The sequence below is a fragment of the Syngnathus scovelli genome, chromosome 15 (genome assembly GCF_024217435.2).
Source record: "Syngnathus scovelli strain Florida chromosome 15, RoL_Ssco_1.2, whole genome shotgun sequence".
Taxonomy (NCBI): domain Eukaryota; kingdom Metazoa; phylum Chordata; class Actinopteri; order Syngnathiformes; family Syngnathidae; genus Syngnathus; species Syngnathus scovelli.
Window position 1 is genome coordinate 3,324,954 of NC_090861.1, and position 22,039 is coordinate 3,346,992.

The 22,039-nt window shown below is 47.3% G+C and overlaps 6 protein-coding genes across 11 annotated transcripts; 5 read left to right on the forward strand and 1 right to left on the reverse strand.

Annotated features, from left to right (window-relative positions):
* The first annotated feature begins 374 nt into the window (after positions 1–374).
* LOC125982388 (protein PIMREG) lies at positions 375–3,230 on the forward strand. Of its 5 annotated transcripts, none has more exons than XM_049742935.1 (6): positions 576–723; positions 921–1,236; positions 1,305–1,576; positions 1,638–1,733; positions 2,035–2,074; positions 2,514–2,653. In XM_049742935.1, the coding sequence occupies exons 2-5, from the start codon at positions 943–945 to the stop codon at positions 2,063–2,065; spliced, it is 693 nt and encodes a 230-aa protein (XP_049598892.1). In that variant the 5' UTR covers positions 576–723; positions 921–942; the 3' UTR covers positions 2,066–2,074; positions 2,514–2,653. The 5 variants fall into 5 exon arrangements, with proteins under 5 accessions (XP_049598889.1, XP_049598892.1, XP_049598891.1 ...); XM_049742934.1 differs by having other exon boundaries at positions 2,479–2,623; XM_049742932.2 differs by lacking the exons at positions 576–723; positions 2,035–2,074 and adding an exon at positions 375–532 and having other exon boundaries at positions 2,479–3,230.
* Positions 3,231–3,463: 233 nt separating this feature from the next.
* On the forward strand, positions 3,464–7,320 carry cct8 (chaperonin containing TCP1, subunit 8 (theta)). 2 transcript variants are annotated; one of them, XM_049742797.1, is made up of 16 exons: positions 3,464–3,633; positions 4,124–4,214; positions 4,297–4,376; positions 4,449–4,598; positions 4,693–4,873; positions 4,953–5,014; positions 5,088–5,225; positions 5,319–5,497; positions 5,573–5,639; positions 5,705–5,792; positions 5,868–5,983; positions 6,062–6,133; positions 6,213–6,377; positions 6,449–6,568; positions 6,683–6,801; positions 7,096–7,320. In XM_049742797.1, exons 1-15 carry the CDS (start codon positions 3,574–3,576, stop codon positions 6,785–6,787), a joined length of 1,674 nt encoding a protein of 557 aa, XP_049598754.1. In that variant the 5' UTR covers positions 3,464–3,573; the 3' UTR covers positions 6,788–6,801; positions 7,096–7,320. The 2 variants fall into 2 exon arrangements, with proteins under 2 accessions (XP_049598754.1, XP_049598755.1); XM_049742798.1 differs by lacking the exon at positions 6,683–6,801.
* Positions 7,321–7,476: 156 nt separating this feature from the next.
* Positions 7,477–11,624, forward strand: rskrb (ribosomal protein S6 kinase related b). Its single transcript, XM_049742862.2, has 13 exons — positions 7,477–7,776; positions 8,099–8,389; positions 8,452–8,535; positions 8,613–8,681; positions 8,796–8,865; positions 9,468–9,575; positions 9,692–9,732; positions 9,799–9,826; positions 9,967–10,056; positions 10,122–10,210; positions 10,283–10,393; positions 10,458–10,571; positions 10,629–11,624. The coding sequence occupies exons 1-13, from the start codon at positions 7,753–7,755 to the stop codon at positions 10,797–10,799; spliced, it is 1,290 nt and encodes a 429-aa protein (XP_049598819.1). The 5' UTR covers positions 7,477–7,752; the 3' UTR covers positions 10,800–11,624.
* A 594-nt stretch (positions 11,625–12,218) lies between these two features.
* Positions 12,219–16,598, forward strand: aldocb (aldolase C, fructose-bisphosphate, b). Its single transcript, XM_049742898.1, has 9 exons — positions 12,219–12,381; positions 14,156–14,272; positions 14,344–14,555; positions 14,814–14,868; positions 14,954–15,114; positions 15,212–15,295; positions 15,360–15,534; positions 15,609–15,808; positions 15,879–16,598. Exons 2-9 carry the CDS (start codon positions 14,161–14,163, stop codon positions 15,969–15,971), a joined length of 1,092 nt encoding a protein of 363 aa, XP_049598855.1. The 5' UTR covers positions 12,219–12,381; positions 14,156–14,160; the 3' UTR covers positions 15,972–16,598.
* Positions 16,599–16,849: 251 nt separating this feature from the next.
* pigs (phosphatidylinositol glycan anchor biosynthesis, class S) lies at positions 16,850–19,899 on the forward strand. Its single transcript, XM_049742796.1, has 12 exons — positions 16,850–16,935; positions 17,195–17,334; positions 17,418–17,529; positions 17,609–17,698; positions 17,764–17,855; positions 17,969–18,209; positions 18,280–18,422; positions 18,521–18,635; positions 18,700–18,845; positions 18,920–19,017; positions 19,080–19,290; positions 19,347–19,899. Exons 1-12 carry the CDS (start codon positions 16,917–16,919, stop codon positions 19,623–19,625), a joined length of 1,686 nt encoding a protein of 561 aa, XP_049598753.1. The 5' UTR covers positions 16,850–16,916; the 3' UTR covers positions 19,626–19,899.
* On the reverse strand, positions 19,760–21,509 carry LOC125982403 (TLC domain-containing protein 5). The gene is made up of 3 exons (XM_049742957.2): positions 20,976–21,509; positions 20,587–20,792; positions 19,760–20,510 (listed from the first exon to the last, which is right to left on the reverse strand). Exons 2-3 carry the CDS (start codon positions 20,783–20,785, stop codon positions 19,993–19,995), a joined length of 717 nt encoding a protein of 238 aa, XP_049598914.1. The 5' UTR covers positions 20,786–20,792; positions 20,976–21,509; the 3' UTR covers positions 19,760–19,992.
* Positions 21,510–22,039: the final 530 nt, after the last annotated feature.

A 22,039-nucleotide genomic window follows, 5' to 3' on the forward strand; every position in this document is an offset into this window, starting at 1 on the left:
ATTAAAAGAAACAAAGCAAAGTGGTATGATGGCTTGGTAAATATCAATGGTTATTACATAACAAAGAGAACTTAATAGAGCCTTGTGCGTTTATTGCTACTGCAGAGTGATGAATTTAATCACATTGTAATTTAGCAGAAATTGTTTTAAGGCTCATGAGACGGGCAAATAACTAAAGTTGAACTACCTTTTCCCACCCAAAAGAACTATCACAAAGACTTTAGCGACATCTGCAGGTGTATTTATGAAACACAGGTCTTAAAAAAAAAGTTCGGAAGGCGCTGATTTAATTAATTTGATATTAGTGATGATGAAAATCAAACTCATAAAGATTAAATTTGATCACGTAATTCTTTTATATAAAAATTGTGTAAATATTTAACCCGAAACTACCGGAAGTACGACTGGAGGGCGGGCTATGTGTGTGACGTCACAGACGGGGCGTTTCCCAGCCCGCTTGGAGCTTCTGCTTCGCCGCCAAATTCAAACAACAGAAGACTCATCGAGTCTTCAACAAAGTGCTTCTTTTAAGGTAAGGAAAACATGCGTCACTTAAGAAAAATTCTTTGAATGATGTTTTTTTCCTTAGTGATGATGTGGGGAGAGAAAAGTTTTATCTTTATCTTGAAGCTAACGTTGCGTTCAGGGGCGCTGGCCAGTTTGAAAATCCCTTGTGTCCCGAAATCCCTTGTCCGATTTTTGTTGCGTGAAAGATTAAATAAGGTATGTGCGTAAAATTAAAAAAAAAAAGTACCTTTACCTTTTCAAGACGGTTCCAGGGATATAAGAATAATTATATTGTGTTTGTCTTTGATTTTAAATTGTATTTGTCTTTTAGTATGAAAGTTGCTATGTAAATTAAAATTTGATTGAAATAATGTGTTTTATTTTAAAGTTAACACCAAACCGTCCTCTTGCAGTGTTGTACGGGTGTTTTCTTCCATGATGGATGGTGTGGCAAAAGCCGTAGTTGGGATCTGGCGGGCCCAAACGACCTCAGACGATTCGGATGCCGAGAGCTCCCCCGAGGCTCCCGAAGGCTTCCACAAGCTATCCTCCTCATCCTCCCTCAACTCGCTGCGCATTTCCCTTCGCAAGCGCCTCCCGCTGCGCGCCGTTCAGACCAATTCCCTCCAGAAGGATACCGGTGGCGAGCCCACCAAGGAGCAGCCCAAAACCGACGCCGTCCGCAAGCTGACACGCCGCGCTCGGAACTCCATCGGGGGCGTGGTTCAGGTACTTTCACTCTGCACTACAAAAATCTTGCGTTCCCATCTTCATTTTCTTGACCGCCTTTTATTCAGAAGTTGCAAAGGAACAGGGAGTTCTCCCGGGACCAGTGCTTGGTGACGACACCGGGGCGTATCAACGAGGGGGCCGACTCTGCCTCGCCGTCCATCCAAACCCCGAGACGCACCGGCAGGTCCACAGCCAGGACCGGACGCACACCGAGCTCCAGAGGAAAGCAGGACAACGGCGTCCTCGGGGTGAAGCACGGAGGAGGAAGAAGGCAGCTGGTTCGCATGGCGGCGCTGCGAAGCCCCTTTGCTTCTCCCAACATGAAGAACCAGACACCGTGAGTCACGTCCATGTTTCTCCCGTATATAAATCGCTTTTAAACGTCTTTCCCACCACAGGAAGTTTGACCAGGATCTGGACTCGGTCTCAAGTGGACTCCGCAGGCTTAAACGTCTATCGAAGGCCTTCGATGAGCTCATCGGAAGAGACGACAAGTAAGTGTGTGTTTGTGAATGAAACATTTGTGTGCATTCCGGAGAGCCGTTGACATTTTCTCGTACAATCAATCCCAGCCGGCGTCTCCCTCCCACCCCAGCACATTCTTCGCGCCTCGATTTCAAACTGAGGGGAATGAAGGGGCAGATGGGAGGGGACCCGTCTGTTTGTGTGTGCGCGCGCATTCTAACCAGATAAAATTCCAAGAATGTATTTTTCCGGTCGTGCTCTTCCTGCTGTGACATTCAAAGTTACACACTTAAACATGGAGTGTTGTTTTTGCCCCCCCTTCTACAACAGGCGCTTTGGCTATTCTCAAATAGCAGAATAAAGGGAGAAGGTAAATGCATCCAAACAAATGGCAACAACTAAAAAAGGAAATTTGAGCATGTGCTGGAGATGCATGTGCCTGGAATGAGAACAACTTTTCTTTTATTTACATTTCTTTACAGTGGAACCTCTACTGTTACTGATTTATTGAAGATAAATCATTGCCTAATTTACATATTATTTTAAAGGAGCCTAAAATGGCCACTTTAAACCCAAAAACAAAATGGCGGACTTAAGGCGGACTTCATGGAGCTTTGATTACAGTAGCGTTATTCCAAATTGACTTTTCGAGGTTCCACTGTTGTCTTTCTTTCTCACACTTTAGCATCTTAACATTGCTCGTGCGTCTCGACAGTACACTAACAACGACAAAAACTCATTGGAATATTATATTTGGATGTGTTGGTCCTTTAGGTTCAACACAATAGACAAGTGCGGTTCTTTGACAGACATGACGACGACAGCGACCATAGTGATGAGGAGGAGGTTGGACCCCAGCGGGAAACTCAGCTGCTCCAACTTGAGTCACCAAGCCTCACAAGCGTCGCAACGTTTCGGCGGATGGATCCGAGCCGTCCGCAAATGAGGCCTTCATTAATGTCATCGTAAAGGGACCTTCCATATATATGCGGCCATGTTATAGAAACCAGATGTGTTACTTGCCTATTTCTCGAAGCTAATTAGGGGTCACTATGGGTCAACTTTATAGCTAACGAAAGTGGATTTGTTTTTGGGATTGTCCTTCCTCTAGCTGCTACAACCAAATGTATTAGTTACAATGTTCTTGAAACACTTTTGTTAATTAGTCATTATTTACTGTATTTTTTTAATGAATGAAACCAAAATTGTACCCGTAGAACTAACACTACTAATATGTATGCAATAATGAAATTAATATTTGTCTCACTTGGTTTTATAGTATTATCCATATGAATGTGCCTTTTTTTTTTTTTTTTTTTTTTTACAATTTCTGGAGGTTTTTTTTTTCTATGCATGTATATCCTCAAGGCAGATGTGAGAAAAGTAAAATTGTTCTGTAATGTGATTTGCATGACTTACTGTTTAGAATGAGAAAATACGCCATTTAGAGCATCTAAGGACAACCTTTCTAATTACAGAAAGGGGGGAAAATTACCAAATGTGAATTAAACTGCCATTTTATAGTATATACTTGTGTGTGTTTTTTTCTGATGAATGCATTTAATAGATTTGCACCACGTGTTTTATTCTGATGAATGCATTTAATAGATTTGCACCATATTAACATTTTATTTTACCTTTGTGCAATGTGTTCAGAGTGAATAATATTATTTTTCCCCTGATTAAACCTTACGTAGGAAAAAAAAAAGGCATCCTTCAAATGCGATATTGATTAAATTTGTCCCTTCTCGCTTACTGTGGAAAGGCCGACGCCTCGCCACAGGAAGCCCCGCCCTTTCCTCTATCTCTCCGGCTTTGTGCTGTCCACGCTGCGGCTTTCCCTACACGTTGTGACGCCGCAAAAAAACAATGGCTCTCCATGTCCCTAAAGCTCCGGGCTTTGCCCAAATGTTAAAAGACGGCGCCAAGGTGAGCCTATATGTATCTTCAATTTTACGTTGGAACTCCCCCGCCATTAAGACTCGTCAAGCAACGTGCTAGCTAGTTAGCCATAGCCGCCTTGTTAGCGCGTAATGTTGCATGCTCAGACCCGGAGAAAGTTCTGGAGCGTGGTTGGGGTGATGGTACCATCTGGACATCATCAACGTGCTTTACTTGTCCTATATGTATAATGTGAACGTACAGATCTTCATTGAGGATCAGTTTTGATATGACTGCTAAGAATCAAGCTGTCATGAGTTGTGCTAATGCTAATGGAAATAAGCATTAAGGAATTTTCATTTCCCCTTATATGTTTATTTTTTAAATAAAAAAAATTCAAGTATGTCGTTTTTTTAAAACAATATTTCTAGATTTTTAAAAGCCGAAATAATACAGGTTAATTTAGTACAATACTCAATGGAAAAAAAACTTTCTACACATCAATCACCATTTGTAAATATGACATCATCCATTGCAGCACTATTCCGGTCTTGAAGAAGCCGTTTTTCGCAACATCCGAGCCTGCAAAGAACTTTCACAGACCACACGCTCGGCCTACGGGCCCAATGGTATGTGGCCATCCCACACACTTAATTTTACCCCCCAAAAAAGGGATATTAAATGAATGCCGTGCCCCCTTTTTTCCTCCAGGCATGAACAAAATGGTCATCAACCACTTGGAGAAGCTGTTTGTCACCAATGATGCCGCCACCATCCTCAGAGAACTGGAGGTAAGCGTCGCCTGCCATCGCTGTGACATCATCGATTGATTGAGTCTGACCTGGTTCTTTAAAACCCGTTAGGTGCAGCATCCAGCGGCCAAAATGGTCGTGATGGCGTCCCACATGCAAGAACAGGAGGTGGGCGATGGCACCAACTTCGTCCTGGTGTTTGCTGGCGCACTGCTGGAGCTTGCTGAGGAGCTCCTACGGATGGGCCTTTCCGTGTCGGAGGTATGTTGGGGACGCAATATGCAAACCCCTCTCAGATACCTTCAACAAAACAAAATGTGGCCATTAACAAAATCTGGAAACGGCTTGGCCACAGGTGATCGAAGGCTACGAGAAGGCGTGCCGGAAGGCGCTGGAGCTACTGCCCGAGTGCGTGTGCTCAACAGCCAAGAACCTCCACGACCTGAAGGAAGCCTCGGCGATGATCCGCACGGCCATCACCAGCAAACAGTACGGCAACGAAGACTACCTGGCCAACCTCATTGCACAAGCTTGCGGTGAGTACCAGCGCCCCCTTCTGGATGTCACCTCACTCTATCTCCTCTTTTGATGGCCTTTTCTTCCATTTTATTTCAGTGTCCATCTTCCCAGAGTCCGGCAGTTTCAATGTGGACAGCGTCCGCGTGTGTAAGATCCTGGTGAGTGTCCTCAAATTTATGGATAGAGTCTTACTTTTAGGCCTTGTTGACTTTTTAACCCTCTTCTCGTCAGGGTTGCGGCGTGACGGCGTCCTCCGTGCTGCACGGTATGGTGTTCAAAAAGGAGGCGGAGGGAGACGTCACGTCGATGAAAGACGCCAAGATCGCCGTCTTCTCCTGTCCCTTCGACTGCATGGTGACCGAGACCAAGGTGAGCCACTCATAAAATGATGATAGTTCTTTATTTAGTCCCATAAGAAGAAACGTAAATCACGAAGAGAAGTAACGACATTGTCGGGTGCAGGGCACGGTGCTGATAAACAACGCCAAGGAGCTGATGGACTTCAGCAAGGGCGAGGAGGACATGATGGAGGTGCAGGTGAAAGCTATCAAGGACGCCGGCGCCAATGTGGTGGTGACGGGCGGCAAGGTGGCCGACATGGCGCTGCACTACGCCAACAAGTACAAGCTGATGGTGGTCCGGTAAGGAGATTAGAATTGAAAAACATTCTCACGAGATAGAGGAAAATAATTGGAGAAAATATTTCTCTCACTCAGGCTGAACTCCAAGTGGGACCTGAGGAGGTTATGCAAGACCGTGGGCGCCGTAGCTCTGCCCAGGCTGGTGAGTCTTCCTATTTAAAAAAAATTGTATATTAAAAATCTTAACCCTCTTGATTGCCCCTCTAGACTGCACCCACACCTGAAGAGATCGGTCACTGCGACAGCGTTTATCTGACGGAGGTGGGCGACACTCAGGTGGTGGTCTTCAAACACGGTGCGTCATTTCTCGCTATCAGCGTCTCGCGTGATTTAAGCTTCCAAGTGAAAAGTTTTTTTTCTGATGGATCAGAGAAAGAAGATGGCGCCATGTCTACCGTGGTGATCCGAGGCTCCACCGACAACCTGATGGATGACATCGAGCGGGCCATCGACGACGGAGTTAACACCTTCAAGGTCCTCGTTAGGGTGAGGTTTTTTTTTTCCCCTCACAATTTAGCGGTTCCCAGGACTGCTTTTGCAATTGATCTCACCTTCTGTTTCCAGGACAACCGTCTGGTCCCCGGTGCGGGAGCCACCGAGATCGAGTTGGCCAGTCGACTCACCTCCTACGGAGAGGTGCGCGCTTCCCTTTGGACCTCCTTCAAAACATTCTTCATCATCTGACATCTTTGTCATCTTCTCTCTTGCCGTTAAGACCTGCCCCGGTTTGGAGCAGTACTCCATCAAAAAGTTTGCAGATGCCTTCGAAGCGGTGCCGCGCGCTCTGGCGGAGAACTCCGGCGTGAAGGCCAACGAGCTCATCTCCAAGATGTACTCAGCCCATCATGAGGGCAACAAGAACGCGGGTTTTGATATTGAGGTGGGCCAATAAACACGGACGACAATACACTTCTCCAGGACGACGACGACTGACTACGTGTCGTTTTTCAGGGAGACGGCCCTTCGGTGAAGGACGTGGCCGAAGCTGGCATCCTGGACCCGTTCCTGGTCAAATACTGGGGCATCAAACTGGCCACTAACGCCGCCATCACAGTACTGCGAGTGGACCAGGTACGGCCTCCGAGGCGCATTTTGTCCCACGGAAGATGCAAACGTTGGTCACTTCTGCGTCCGGTCCAGAGGTTTTGCGTCGCCGGTTAGCTTAGCTGTGTGTGTACGACCCAGATCATCATGGCTAAGGCCGCAGGGGGACCCAAGGCTCCCAAGCAGAGTGGCCACTGGGACAAGGACAACTGGGACGAGGAGCCCGATAAGTTTGAAACGCACTAGAAGGCGCACAGTCAGTAGGTCCTGGAACGTGTGTGCTCTCACGTGTGAAGAGTTGCCTGGCACTACTAACTTTAGTGGATGTGTTTAAGAAAAACAACTATCGAAAAAAGTGACGTCACAACAAGGGTGTGTTTACGGAATGAATTCACTCAAAACAAACGCAATGATGTGATTGCATGGGCATGCAGTCGATTGGAATTGTAAGACAACAAATGAAGACCAAGAAGACTTTTGCTTCCTCAGACCTCCTTCACGTGGTCACATTATTATTAATTTATGCTTCTGTTTGCTCTTTTTTTTTTTCCCAGATCATCATGGCCAAACCAGCAGGAGGGCCCAAACCTCCACAGGGCAAGAAGGACTTCGATGAGGATGACTGATCATACCCTCCCCCTTCGTTTTTTTTATTTAAAGCTCCACAGTTTGGTTTATTTTGTAGAAAGTCCTCACAACAACACTCGACAGAATGTGGACATGTGGCACTGTATTATGTTCTTCCGCTCAAATAAAAGGCACTTGCGCTGTCTAATCTAGCTAAATTGTGACTTTATTACACAGTGAGTGTAATGAACTATTTTTAGAGCTTCACATCATGCATTATTTGTCGTTTCTTGTGAATTATGTATCGCTTTAGTCATTCGAATTGGACGGTAAATGAAATTGACTGACTGTACATCCGATGCCCTAATCTGGTAGACCAGTAGGCGGTGCTTAAAACTGTTATTTTCTTCCCGCACTCCTATTGGCTGACGAGCATGTGGGCGGGTTCGTTTATGGTCACGCCCACCCAGGATTAACCTTTTTTTTTTTTTAATGTCGCCATATTCTTCGCTCCGTTTTAGAGTAGATTATAGTGGCGTTTGTTCGCGTCTTCTCTCAAGGTTTACAAAACTGTTTTGGCACGAGAAGGTTCCGGAGACGCTCGACGGCACCGATGAGGCGCGCTCGCGTGTGCTGTCACGCAGATGGGGGCCGACGGCAGCAAGAAGGTAAACGGAGGGGGGGGGGGGGGCGACATTTTGGGACGGTATGACGCTGATGATGCGGGGCTCCCGTTTCCATGGTGATCATTTTCCCTGCAAATACGAATTTTTGAATGTACTTTGCGGTACTTTGGTCAATGAGACGGCAATATTTTGTTTATGTTTCTACTACTGGAGGCTCAGTAATAGAATCTTCCACGCTCCGTTACACATACACTGCACATCTGCCGTTTGGCCCGCAGGCGGCAGTCACGTGACTAACACGTCATTCAGTACACTCGTTGATCATGTTTGATGAATCCTTTCTTGACTTCCCAAACTCCACCAGAAGCCGGCTGATCGCCGCGAGGAAGAGCCCCTCTCATCAGGCTGGCGTGGCTTCCTGTCCAGCATGGGCCTGTCACTGCCTGCAACCTTGTGCCGCCTGGCGCCACCCGCTTTGCGCCTGGATCGCCGGCACATGCTCCAAGGCAGGGCGCCTGACATCCCCGAACACGTCCTGAGGCTGGCGGGGGTGGGCCCAGACAAGTTGAGATCCGAATGGAGCCTTCCGGGCTTCGTCGCTATGTTCCTACCCGAGTTCCCCCACAGGGCTGTGCCTGGACAAGAACACTTTCAGGTGAATGCTTTTTTTTCATGCCTTGCATGTGCTTGTGTTCAAATATATATTGTTGTTGTCAGGTGTTAGGTTACATCGCCAAAGGTTCTTTCGGACCCATCTTGAAGGTGAAGGACAAGGCCAAACAGAGAACGTATGCCGTCAAAGTGGGTCTCAATGATCACTCAAATAATTCCAAATAATTTGACTCATGCACTGAAAGTGTTGTGACGACATTGTGCAGGTGATTCCCAAATCTGAGATCCTCCGATTAGGTGTGCTGGAGCAGTCAAAAGAAGAAGTGATAGTTCAGGTGAGTACTTCTCGAGTTCTCGTCAGGGAGAAACGTTTGAATTTCCCCGCTAGTTGTAGCCTCTACTCCCGTCGGAGCCGAGCGTCGGCACAACTCTTTGAATTTTCCCCTCAGCGTCAGATTCGCCACCCGTTTGTGCACGACCTGCAGGACTGTTGGCAGACGCAGCGCCACCTCTACATTAGTGAGTCAGCCACAGAGCAATGACCCCACCCACCTCAAAAACCCCCCACCTTCAACATCCACACCTCACCCCTGAACCGACAATTCTCCCCAATCCCGAGGCTCACAAAATTATGCTGTCTTGACTCCATCTTCTTTTGCTTTTTCTCGTGACCCCCCTCCCCTTGTTCAATTATCCAGTGACTTAGAAAGTGTGACCTATTTTGTGTTACTGCCCGCCCCCACTCTGTGAACAAGAGCACATCCACTGGCCCTCTGGACTTCAGCGAACCCCCTTGCCCCTCTACCCCCCTCCCCACTGTTGTGCTTGGGAATCACATCCCTAATGCACGAACTGAGTGTATGCAGACCCCAGTGAGCCGCATCATATGATTATTATAATGTGATTAAAGTTTGATATTCATGTTAAACTGGCACTGTGCACAATAGAAATGAATACAAGGAAAAAATCAAAGGCGTTTATGAGCACAATCATAACAATCTAGCCATTTATTCACGATATCTAAGACGAGCTTTGTCGCCACCTGGCGTTTCGGAGGCTCATTGCTATTTCACCCAACGTGTGAAAAATGTGGACGTTTAATTACGTCTTCTGCCTTTTAGTGTGCGACTACTGCAGCACCGGCGACCTTTACACCTACTGGCAGATGATCGGACTCTTCGCCGAGGACACGGTGCGGGTTTTTGCTGCCGAGCTGGGCTCTGCGCTGGGTGAGCTCACGTTTGGATTAATTATAAAGACGGTCATGTAATTAAAGCAAAAGGCAGCTCCCATGTTAAATGTGAAGCAAGTTTATTAACATTTGCTCTTTTTTTCCCCTCTGTAGGGTTTCTTCATGACTTTGGTATCATCCATAGAGATGTGAAGGTATGAAAGTTGATTTTTGCCTCAAAGTCATTGATTGATAAATGTATATCTCTCAATTCCTTCCAGATGGAGAACATCTTGCTGACAGACAATGGTAAGTCAACTAATGTCCAGCAGAGGGCAGCAATGTACCATTTTGTAAACTTCCAGAACCTTCCTGACATCTGCTTATTGGTCATCAATAAGAATGACAGTCCGCTTCAGAGGTTCATGAGAATTAATGGTGCATTCCAGGACACCTCCGTCTGGCCGACTTTGGTTTGTCCCGCCGCCTGGAGCGTGGAGGTCGGGCTTTCACCATCTGCGGCACCATCCAGTACATGGGTGAGGAACAACCCGCCACATCATTCTATGAGGGCATTGTGAGCACGCTTTTGTTTACACCGCAGCCCCTGAGGTGCTGAGCGGCGGTCCCTACAACCACGCTGTCGATTGGTGGTCGCTGGGCATCATGCTATTCTCGTTGGCTACCGGCAAGGTGATGTCGTCATGGAAACTCCTGAGTTTTCATACCAGTCAGAATGGTGTTGATGGTTAAATTTCTCCTTAGTTCCCCTTGCCTCCAGAGCCGGACCACTGTGGCATGCTGAGGAGGGTGCGGTCTTTCCCCTATGAAATGCCCCTCAGCCTGAGCCCCCCTTTGGCCATGCTCATCACAGAGGTGAGCACAGTTAAAGAACATCTATTTCTCCTTCTTGGGTTATTTCCACACTCTCTCTGTACAGCTACTGTGCAAAATGCCCGCCCGCCGACTTCGCACCCTGGATCGTTTCCAACGCCAGACCTTCTTCCGTGGACTCAGCTTTGACCAAAACCTGCTGCAGCGCCACCCTGTGGAGGTAATTGAATCTAAAGTACGATACAGCAACTGTTACAACCCAGCCTTTTTTTCCCAGGTGATCCTGGAGTTGAGGGAGCGACCCGACCGCGCAGCCAAAGCCCGCCGAGGCCTCACGCTTTCACTGCAGCCACTCAAAGGCTTCGAGTACGACTCGTTACTCGGGCCGCCAAACACGCCCGATGCGCAGCTGCAGGAAGCTGGCCCGCGTAAGGAGGTGTTTGTTTGATTCCGTCAATTGAGACAGCTTGCTATGGAACAGACTTTGCTAACAAAATGGCGGGTCCATCCCTAAAATGGCCTCTTGGGAAGAAACAGATCCTCCATTGTTGTTTACTGCATGGCCTTAAACTACATTCACTATCAGGTTACCCTTTCACAACAAAGCGTGCTAAACTGGACCGACGACCCGATGTAGAGGAAATATCTCAAGGACTCGTGTGTGTGAAATTCAACAGGAAGTCAGGAAGACATTTGTATTTCAAGCAGCCATTTTGAGCCAAACTCAAATCATCTCTTTCAGGGCCTCAGTATTCGTAAATGGTCAATGAAAGTCTAGTTGGTCAAAGTCTGCTCTCACAGGATGCACAAAAGAATCTCAGGCACCTGAAATGTTTACATTTTGTTTGACACCAAACCCAAAAAGAGAGCACCTTTCTAAAGCTTTTGTGTTTGCACAACAAGAAATGAGATTTGTTCATGGACTTGCCTGTCGATATTGCCGCAACTGGTGTTATGGAACAAAAGGTCACACAAGCGGAGGACAATGCTCCCCATTTTATTTTTTGTGTAGTCACTTGTGCAAGCCGTTTTCCAGATTGATGTTTTCACAGGTACAAAGCTTTTTTTCTTATCACCTATTTTATTTCCCGATATACCCGAATGCCTCACGAGTGATCCTGACTTTTATGTTTTGTTGAGAGAATGCTTATTTATACATATATATATATATATATATATATATATATATAATTACAAAAAAAAATCCTCTTTATACAATTCATAGGAGCGTTTATGATGTCTTTTTAAAGAAAAGGTCTTTGTGTGCTGCGTTTATCACTATGCTTCATTGGAGCAAATTTCAACATGCAGGTTGACTCACCAGTCGTTGCCCAACTGCCAGTTATGACACGTTGACCGAGAGATTACATACAATCCTGCACAATGACATCTAGTGCAAACATTCTGTCAGATGTGATTTCCTAAGTTCATTTTCAACGTTTTTAAAAAACAAGGGTGGAAGAAATAATTTCAACAAATAAAATAGTACAGTTTCCTTGATTCAAATTAAGCTACTAGTACAGAAGGCAGCTACTACTAATTAAAATGCTAAAAGAAGACTTCTGGTTTTAGTGCTGTGTCATGCCGATCTTATTTTGCAACGCTCGTAAACCAAAGCATTAAAAAACAGCTCTCCCTGTGACGCAATGCAGAACCAATGAGAGTATACGTGTTGAGTGTGAATAAAAACAGAGCATTTTATTTTATATATAAAAGAACCACACAAAATGTGCAGATTTACCAATTAAATACGTCCCATCGTTAAACGGTCGAGTTTCTACAGCTTCCTGAAAAAGTCAACTTCCTCACGCATTCCATTGACGGATGATGCTCTTCTGCGCATGCGCACTGCTGACCGCCCTGCCTCCCGCAAGTATGACGCAGTGCCCACTCCGCCCCGCCCCTCCCCGGTTCCCCGAGGTTTTGTAAAGCGTCACGTTGCTCTGCAGCACAGTCGGTCTCCGCGGAAGCTCGGCATCCTTCTCCTTGGACCTCTTCTCGTCACTTCGCACTTCCCCCCACAAGAGAAGGTAAAGGATACATGTCTATCTGACCACAGCTGCCAAGCGCCATTTTGTTTCCTCCCTGTCGTGATGCTGAGGCTTCATCTTGCCTAGCTTAGCTTTTAACCGTGAGCTAACCGTGAATTCTCAACTGTCAGCTCTCAGAAAAAATGTCATCTCTGCGTGTCATTATCATTTAATTTGCTTCTCAATACTTTGTCGTGGGCGAGAATGGGATGACCTTCAAGGGTGACAAGGTGGCCTGTTGCGTCGTCGTAAATGAACAGCTCGGGCTCGTCCAGCGATGCGAACGCTGGTGCGCGTGCACGTTTGATGCCCGTGAGAAAGGATGGCGTGCGCGCGAGTGAGTAGCTGCTCCTGAGCACGTAGACATCCTTGGTGGAGGAGGGGGCGGGGCCAAAAGATATACACTACTAGTGAGATTGTTGGGTATTTTTCAGGAGGTTTTCGAAATTTATGCATTGTTGACTGCTTGAATGAAGTCAATGGATGGCGCAGTGCAGAAATGGCGACTAAAGGCGCTGCGCAACAGGCTGCAACCCCCCCGCCCCCCTCCCATTTTTCCATTTGTGACTGCAGACGCCCCTGCTGCACTCGACCTGTATCATCCTCGGGGTTGCTTGTTTACGTGACAGTGAAGGTCTTTTGACTGTCAAGTCACACATTCTTGGAATTTAAAGGAGTCTGGAAAAAATTCCCCCCTCAAATTGCTAGATGCAAAATTGGGTGCACAAATCAATATAACAGGAGACGCAAAAAGGTCTCAAGAACGTATAATAGAAGGAATCAATAGGCCATTTTGTTTTGAAGCAGCCATTTTGTATACTTTATATTAATCATCCAATATTGGCAGGTTTAAACATGCAGTTAGCCTCATAGCATAATTGGTGTAGGCGTTTATGATGTAATTTGTCTCAGTTGATGTTTTCACAACACTTTTGGCGCTCATACACTATTCCGTGCTTGACAAAAGATAGCTGTTATTTGCTGAGCGTGTGTTTCCTGTTAGCTGACGCCGCCGCCTTTTGTCCACTTTTTATCGAGTGTAAACAAACAGCTACAACCTCGTCACATTCACCTGCATCGGGTGTTGTTTGTTACCTCACGGCGCTCCCTAAGCCGAGGATTAGCACGCAGGAAGAGCGGGGCCTGTTGGCCGGCCTCCAGGCCCGACTCACTTTGTCACCCCGTCAGCACACACATTTCTTTTTGTGCCGCCCGATCCATTGTCTTCGCATGAATGCCCCTCTCTGTGTGGAACTCCATGTGGAAGTTTACCAGACTGCGAACTAGTCCAAAACGTTGTCGTTAGCTAGACGTGGAGTCATCGAATCTCATTTGTATGTCAACATGGTTGTATTGATTTCCTCTTTGTTATAAATGACCTTCTGCGGTGGGCATCACAATGAAAGGTAACGATTAAACAGCATGAAAGAAAGATTGAATGAACGAGGCTGGGTTGCTGAGGAGAGCGCGGCGATCCCAGCAGCATCCCGTTACGTAATAGTAGCTCCGCCTCTGTCTGCTTGTGCAGCAGAGAGCTTGCGTAATCAATTATTTACGGCGGAGCACAGCGGGGGGGAGGGGGGAGGATAAAAGCGTGCTCGTCGGCACGTCCTGACTGCTTGCCGGATTCCCTTCAGTCACGAACTAGACGCCGTGTCAAAGTTGTCTTTTGAGGAACAGTCGGCCTAGAAGTAAAAATGCAGCTTTCTTCGGATGCTAGAAGTTGCCATGTTGGATGGGTGACATAAAGATAATGTTGTCTGTTTGTTTTCAGCCACCATGACTCACCAGTTCCCCGCGCTAACTCCTGCTCAGAAGAAGGAGCTGCAGGACATCGCCCTGAGGATCGTGGCCCCCGGCAAGGGCATCCTCGCTGCCGACGAGTCCACAGGTACGCCTCGGTTGCACGTGGCGAAGAAGAAAAAAAAGCCTGTCATAAAATGGAACTTCAAATTGTTTTAGGCAGCATGGCGAAGCGCTTCACCCCCATCGGCGTGGACAACACGGAGGAGAACCGCCGGCGCTACCGTCAACTGCTGTTCACGGCCGACGGGCGCATCGACAACTGCATCGGTGGCGTCATCTTCTTTCACGAGACGCTCTACCAGAACACCGACGACGGCACGTCCTTCTCCAAGCTCATCAAGGACCGTGGAATTGTCGTCGGCATCAAGGTGCGCACTCCAAATGGCTGCCGGCGGTGTCCATTTTGTCGTCCCATGGGTCTGCTCTTGAAAGGAATCACGCACACACGCACGCTCTCACAGTGTTGTGTCAACACGGGGTCAGGTTTCAAGAGCAGGCAGTTCGTTACATCCACCGCAAAAGTTATTTAACCTGCAAAACTTCAGTTTTATTTTTTTTCTGTCCATTAAAAAAATGTTGCACACAAAGGTTTGCCCATCCCTGATCTAAAGTGACTTTTTTCGCAGGTGGACAAAGGTGTTGTTCCCCTCGCCGGAACCAATGGAGAGACTACCACTCAAGGTCAGGGCGGGCGGTGCATAACACAGATAAATCGTCATCAACCATCTTCAGGTGATTGACTAGCGGATGTTTCTCTGCGTCGCAGGTCTGGACGGGTTGTCAGAGCGCTGCGCCCAGTACAAGAAGGACGGCGCTGACTTTGCCAAGTGGCGCTGCGTGCTGAAGATCAGCGATACCACACCCTCCGAGCTGGCTATATTTGAGAACGCCAACGTGCTAGCACGCTACGCTAGCATTTGCCAGCAGGTTGGTGGTTTTTTTTTGTTCATTTCCTTGTGTTTAGATAAAGGTGTGGTGGCGTTTTGGACACTTCTTTGGTAACCTTGTACGCTACTAATTGCAGAATGGCATCGTTCCCATTGTGGAGCCAGAGATCCTCCCTGATGGAGACCATGATCTGAAGCGCTGCCAGTACGTCACCGAGAAGGTAATCAAGCTCAAGTCCTCTTTTATGATCAGAAAGTAACAAAAGCGTGTCCGTCCACCTCGAGGTCCTGGCCGCTGTGTACAAGGCTCTGTCGGACCACCACATCTACCTGGAGGGCACCCTGCTCAAGCCCAACATGGTCACCGCCGGACACGCCTGCCCCACCAAGTACAGCAACGAGGAGATCGCCATGGCGACCGTCACCGCTCTCCGCCGCACCGTGCCTCCCGCCGTCACAGGTGAGACCCGACCGATGTCGCCGTCACCCCTTGCGCGTAGGCCTCGCCGCTCACTCGTCGTTGCCCCTCTTTAGGCGTGACCTTCCTGTCGGGCGGCCAGTCGGAGGAAGAGGCCAGTGTCAACCTCAACGCCATCAATACCTGCCCCTTGGCCAAGCCCTGGGCACTCACCTTCTCCTACGGCCGCGCCCTGCAGGCCTCAGCCCTACAGGCCTGGCGAGGGGACATGAGCAACGAGAAGGCCGCGACCGAGGAGTTCATCAAGCGCGCTGAGGTAGACGAAGGAAAAAGGTTGTCGACTTGGATTATTATTTTTTTAACGCATTTCGTTTCTTATTTTTCAGGCTAACAGCTTGGCCGCCCTGGGCAAGTACGAGTCCTCCGGCAGCGGTGGCGCAGCTGGGCAGTCCCTCTATGTGGCCAATCACGCCTACTAATAAGGAAACATGTGACCTAGTTAGTCTTATATCTGCTCTGCTATTAAAACCTGCGGCCCTTCCTCCCCACACACTTCTCTATCCATGCATCACTGGCCTGCGCTGTCTACTGAACTTCATTACGTTGATTAAAACATTAGGTGTTAAAAAGCAGAGAAGGAGCACACTGAAAAGAGAGCTGCTGTATTTTTATGATCAAACAAATCAAAACAGATGAAAGTATTTTGGAGGCGGGACCAACACAAAGAAATAGGCTTTTTGTCTCCTAGCATGTTGTGTGGGACCAAGCAATCAACATGGTGACATCGAGGAGACAATGTTGGTCTGAAAAGATGCAAGAGACTCCATTAATCAGTCAACTTTGTGTGTGTGTGCGCGTGTGTGTGTGTGTCCACGTTAGCTTTAAATTGCACAGTTTTAATGTATACGGTTGTGTGTAGCTGTCAATATTGTGTGTCATTCCCCTCTCCCCAGGATTGCAAAGAAGTTCATTAAAAATGATGCTTGGTTTGTGGGGACTCACTCACTGCTGTATTGGATCAACTGTGATTGTTTGTGTTGTTAATATTGTTCTTGAAGCACTCGCTGTGTCAAATAGTTAAGACAAATAAACTATATTAAACTAAATTGCATGTCTGCTTGTATTTTTCCGGGTAGTCTTTATTTTATATATTTTATGTTGCAACTTCACACAGTAAAGGCAAATTATTTGGCTAAGTGTGCATCCTTATTTTGTGAAATGGGTGGAATAATTTCTTCTAAAATATAATAAAAATAACGCTACCTCCTTGAATGTTAAATATATGCTATATTGGGTATTTTAAAATACAAAAATAAAAACTTTGGCCGTAAAGTGTTGCGTGGTGTCGCGAGAATATTGCACGACGTGACGTCACATATTTGAACACGTGACGTGTGACGTTGCGCACCCATTCATTTGCAGAAATGGCTACCGCGGAAGTGGGTGAGTACTTGCAGAGCGCTGCTTCTTTCACCTGTCAATATTAATTTCCATGTTTAGTCAACAGAGCAACTTGATTGGAGATTAATAATAAATAATCATATTTTGGATTAAGCTCTGTAGATGATTTTAAACACTATTTGTGGCCGTCGCGCTTTGAAGAAATCTGGCTAGCATCTAGAGAAACTAACCTCAAAGCTACCTTTCTTTTTAATGCCACAATTAATAACTTCCTGGGGATATTTTAATTCATTTTTTTTAGAGAAAAAGCGCAGCAAACTCGCCACCCTCTCTATCGTGGCCGTGGTCATCCTGGTGGGAATCCCTGTATGGTTGCGGACCACCACCACGTACCGCTCCTGGTTGCCCATGGCTCAGATTCAAGAGCTGGCTGAGCTGCAGGTCAGTCTTTGTTGTCTTTCTCTTCCCTCACCCTCTGCCTCATTTTGACATTTTAAAACGTTTTGCTTTGGACACGGTCATAGCTGCAACTGAGCACCGACGTGGAGGTGGTGTTTGTACGCGGGACGCTGACACCAGAACAGCAGAAGAAGCTTCCCCTGACGCGCACACTAGATGAGGACCATGAAATTGACAGTAAGTTACCAAGGAGCATCTTCATCTCCTAACCTTTCTTCAATGGCGTTTTGCATTAATTAAAAAAAATACTTTGCAGGAGAGACTTCTTTGACTTATAGGTATGAGATGCGTTTTCGTACTGCGACCATCATGGAGGAGGACGCCCTGAACCAGCCCACCGTTGATGGTCAGTCTCACAATTTGCTTTGTGGTTTGTCCTTTGAATCAAGGCCTCTTCTTTTTTTTTTGCAGCCATCGATCAGTCCTTGCACGCACTCAGCGAAAGTCCGTGCGGCTCTTTGGTGATTTACATAATCCCGCTATCGTCTTTGTTGCTGCCTCAGGTTCAAACTTTAAAGTCTCTTTTCCCCCCCAAAAAAAATTCTTTAGGTGTTGTATTGCATCATTAAAAAAAAAAAAAAAGTCATTTTCAGGAAGGAAAATCTTTCTGCTACAGGATGTGAGGGTTTACGTGGGCCAGCGACGGACAGCCCTACTTCGCGGCGGCGCCGAGACGACAGGGGGCAGGACACTGGATCAAGTCCTTGCCTACACAGAGACGCGGGTCAAGGAGGTGCTGCGGACGATTTCGTTCAGTCACGACGACATCACGGCCGCCCTCAGCGACAGAGTGCGACTCAGCCCGGGACGTCCACAAACCAAAGCTGACAGCATGAGAGCCATCAAGTCCAGTCCGGGTTAGGAGCGCGAGCTATACCTTCTAAAAAATACCGAATTCCTTGGTCACCATTTTGCAACTCTTTATAGGTTACGAGATCACCTTCAGCCTGCTGAATCCTGACCCCAAGTGGCACCGCGTGCATTGGGACATAGAGGGCGCCGTTTACACCTACGTCCAACCCATGCTCTCCAAACTCAGCCCCTTGGCCAATTTTAGCGTTGACTCTCAGGTTTGTTCTTCTGTATGGAATCGACCAGATGGTCAGAATATAATTGAATTATCAAATATGAATGAAATAATTTTCTAAAGCACATGTTGTGTCGGCAGATGGTGTCCTACTCCTTTCTGGGCGTCAACGCCAAATTCGACAACAACCACCGCGCCTACACGTTGAGCACCGACAGCCTCCCGCACGTTATCAATCCCGTCGAAGCTCGACTGGGTAACTCGATGTTTCCTTTGGATCGCCTTGACGTGAATGAACTTTTTTGACATTTTACACTCAGGCTCCAACGCAGCCTCGTCCAACCCGCTGCTCAACTTTCTGCTGTATGTTCCTGACAACCAACATATGCCGCTCTACATCCTCGATGAGCAGAAGCGACAGTTTCCCTCCAACGCCTTTCATTCGCCGCAATGGGGCGGAATCATGGTGAGAGATGATCTACGTTGCCGTTAACTGCTAACCCAAATATATCGACATTTAAGATTCAAATGTCTTCCTAGATATATAATGTATTCGGCTTCTATGGACCGGATATGCAAGCTTTCGACATCAACATCAACATGACCAAAGTGATGGGCGTCTTCCTCGCACAACTACGGTAACGTCACACGACTTTAAAGAATGACTCGACGTGAGTGACATCACAAACCCCGCCCCCAGGCTGCTACTGGGCGTGCATCCCTTGTCACCTCCCGCCGGATTCCTCTTGGCGCCGCCCGACAGCTCGGGCCTGTTAGACTGGGAACTGGACCGTCTCATGTGGAGTCGCACCGTGGAAAACATCGCCACGGCAACCACCACCATCACATCGCTGGCGCAACTGCTGGACCAGATCGAGAACATCGTCATCAACGATAACATTGCCGAGCAGGTGTGCATGCTATGAGAAAATATTTTTGACACATTAAAGTCACTTCTTTGCCACAGGTGGCGAATGCTGTGGCGTCACTGCGCCTGGCGAGCGCCGAGCTGGAGTCGGGCAACCTGGCCTTCGCCCTGCAGTACAGCAAGGAAGCCATCTTGGCCTCGGAGCGGGCCTTCTTCGACCCGTCCCTGCTCCACCTGCTCTACTTCCCCGACGACCAGAAGTTCGCCATCTACATCCCGCTTTTTGTTCCCGTGGGCGTGCCCGCTTTGGTGGCGCTGCTCCATATGCTTGTGGAGGCGATCCGCAAGCGTAGGGACAAGCATGCCAAGAAGGACTAAAGAGGTGGGTGAAGATTAAGTTAAGCTTTCCCTGAAGAATGCAAAAAACGACTTTTGGTTTTTTAAATTTGGAGAAAAGAACTAAAGGTACCCTACATGTTTTTTTTTATTGGACAGCAAAGCATTCTGGGGTCTTTTTCTACGTCAGGGATTTTGAATGCTTTTATTGAGTGCCCACTGGGACTGTTCAGCACTATTACTGGTCTACTTGCTAAATAATGTCTTTTTTCTTCTAAGTTATTGAAAATTAAAATCCTTATTTGTATTTACTTCAGACATGGTGTGATGAGACAGAAATAATTCTTCGTGTGCTATTTTGCACATTTTCAAGAGCCCACCCCCCCATAAGAAAGAATCCAGATGTCTTTTAATTGTTACTTTTGTGAGAATCTTTGCGCTTCTCCTGCCACTGTTTGTAGCGCATCCGACTTTTTTTGTATCCGAACTTGCCGATATCCACCATGAACACCCACGCCAGCCCGTACATCACTACGCCGCCCAGCTTCATCGCCAAACTAGTCCTGGGTGAGGTCAGCTCGCAGTAGAACAGGGCAGCGCCCACGCCCACCCGCACGGTGGCAAAAAGGAAGATGAAGAGCAGGTCGACGGCGTCGCCTAGCAGGCTGTCGTAGCGGCCCAGCCGGCGCAGGAACCAGCGGGCCTGCAGCAGAGGGTTGGTGAGCTCGCTGCCGAAGACGACAGCGCACGTCTCGCACGCCGACTCGCCCATTAGAAGCGCCAGCAGGATCCCGACGATGCTGGCGGCGTGGTGACCCATCATGACGGTGCCCTCGCCGCCGAAGCGTACGCACCAGGCCATGTCGAACAGGAAGTAGCCCAGACAGACGCACAGCGCGGACGTCTGAAGAGTCGTGTTTTCGCTACCTGGCAATGACAGTAACTTCTCAGTCCTGCCTAGCAACAATGCAAATAATGGCAAATGTGAACAAAAATGTCAAACCAGCATGTGTGAGGGGCCAAGGTCCATCCACAAAGACCACGTACGCCGTCAGCATCACAATGACGACGCCGTGCGTCAGTGTGACAAGTCGGCAGTTCCACTCGGGCCCGCGCTGAGGCGAGACCCGGCACAGTAACGCGTAGAGACCCGACCAGCCCGCCAGGCTGCTCAGAACCTCCAGCAGTACCATCGCCATCATAAACTCACTGGAATGGTAACAGATTTTCAGTAAATCTCAACCTGTTGGTACACAAGCTCCCTCTAGTGGTATTTGAACGAAACTGCCCAAATACAGTTCAGTTGTATTTAGCTTGAAAGGGCCACATAAATGTCATCAATTTAGACTGCAGTTCAATTTCTACATTAAAGGTTAGTTGAAAAACTCTCACCATAATGTTATGTTCCTTCATAAAGTAGCGTCAGGATGCTTGAAGATCATGTTTCTGACAGGAAGAACCTCGTGCACCACGCATCCCCATGTTCACCTTCTTCCAAAAGTGATCCTCTTAAAGGATTATTGTCTCTGCTTGTCTGCAAGCAGACACGGTGCTTGGAGCTCAACTCAGATGCAATGATCAGTTGATAGCTAACTATTAAATCTAAGTGGTTTTCTACTTTTATCCATTTTTATTCCATTTTAATAAATTTTGAATTATGAGAATAAAGAGGTCAGGAATAAATCTTGAATTTGAAATTCAACTATTCCGACGTGTGCTTTGACCCAGTATCTGGAACAGCAGGTGGCGGTAATTCCCCGTTAGGTGGCCAACCGCCGAACAATCCAAAAAGAAGAAGAACCCGATGACAAATGATAGTGATGTGCATTCCAGTGCATTTAGGTGAACTGAATCTTTAGAATCAGTTCACTCATAAGATTCGTTCAAATGAATCGTTCAAAGAACCCCCCCCTCCACACACAAACACACACACACAATGATACGGCTTTTTTTTTTTTAAATCCAGTGAAAACAACCCATACACATCAAACAATACAACTACCCCCCCCCCCAATTATTATATATAATAATAATTGGCTCGGGGTAATTAACATATTTCTTTGCTCAGTGGCCTTGTGTTAGAGCCTTGTGTCCGCAGATGGCCGAACACACCGGTAGCACCCCCCAAGAATTGCCACTCCGTTCTATTTCACTCTATACTACCAGGCTTCTCTGTAATCGTTCGCAAATAAGTTACGCCCTTCTCCTCAAATCTAGTCACAAATAGTAGTCACAAAGTCCAGGAGGGACATGAGCGGTCTCAGTTGAGCACTTGATACCAAGCACTTTCCCCGATTGCATTTGTTTATTTCTTCATTGAAGGGCTGCATGGAAATACAGTTCTCGTATACCTTTAGGTGCTTTGAATGACCACCTAAAAGAAAATCGAAATTTCTGTGCCACAGTGGCCGAATGGAATAATATTGGTCTGCAGTAGAGGAGAGGCGGGTTCGAGT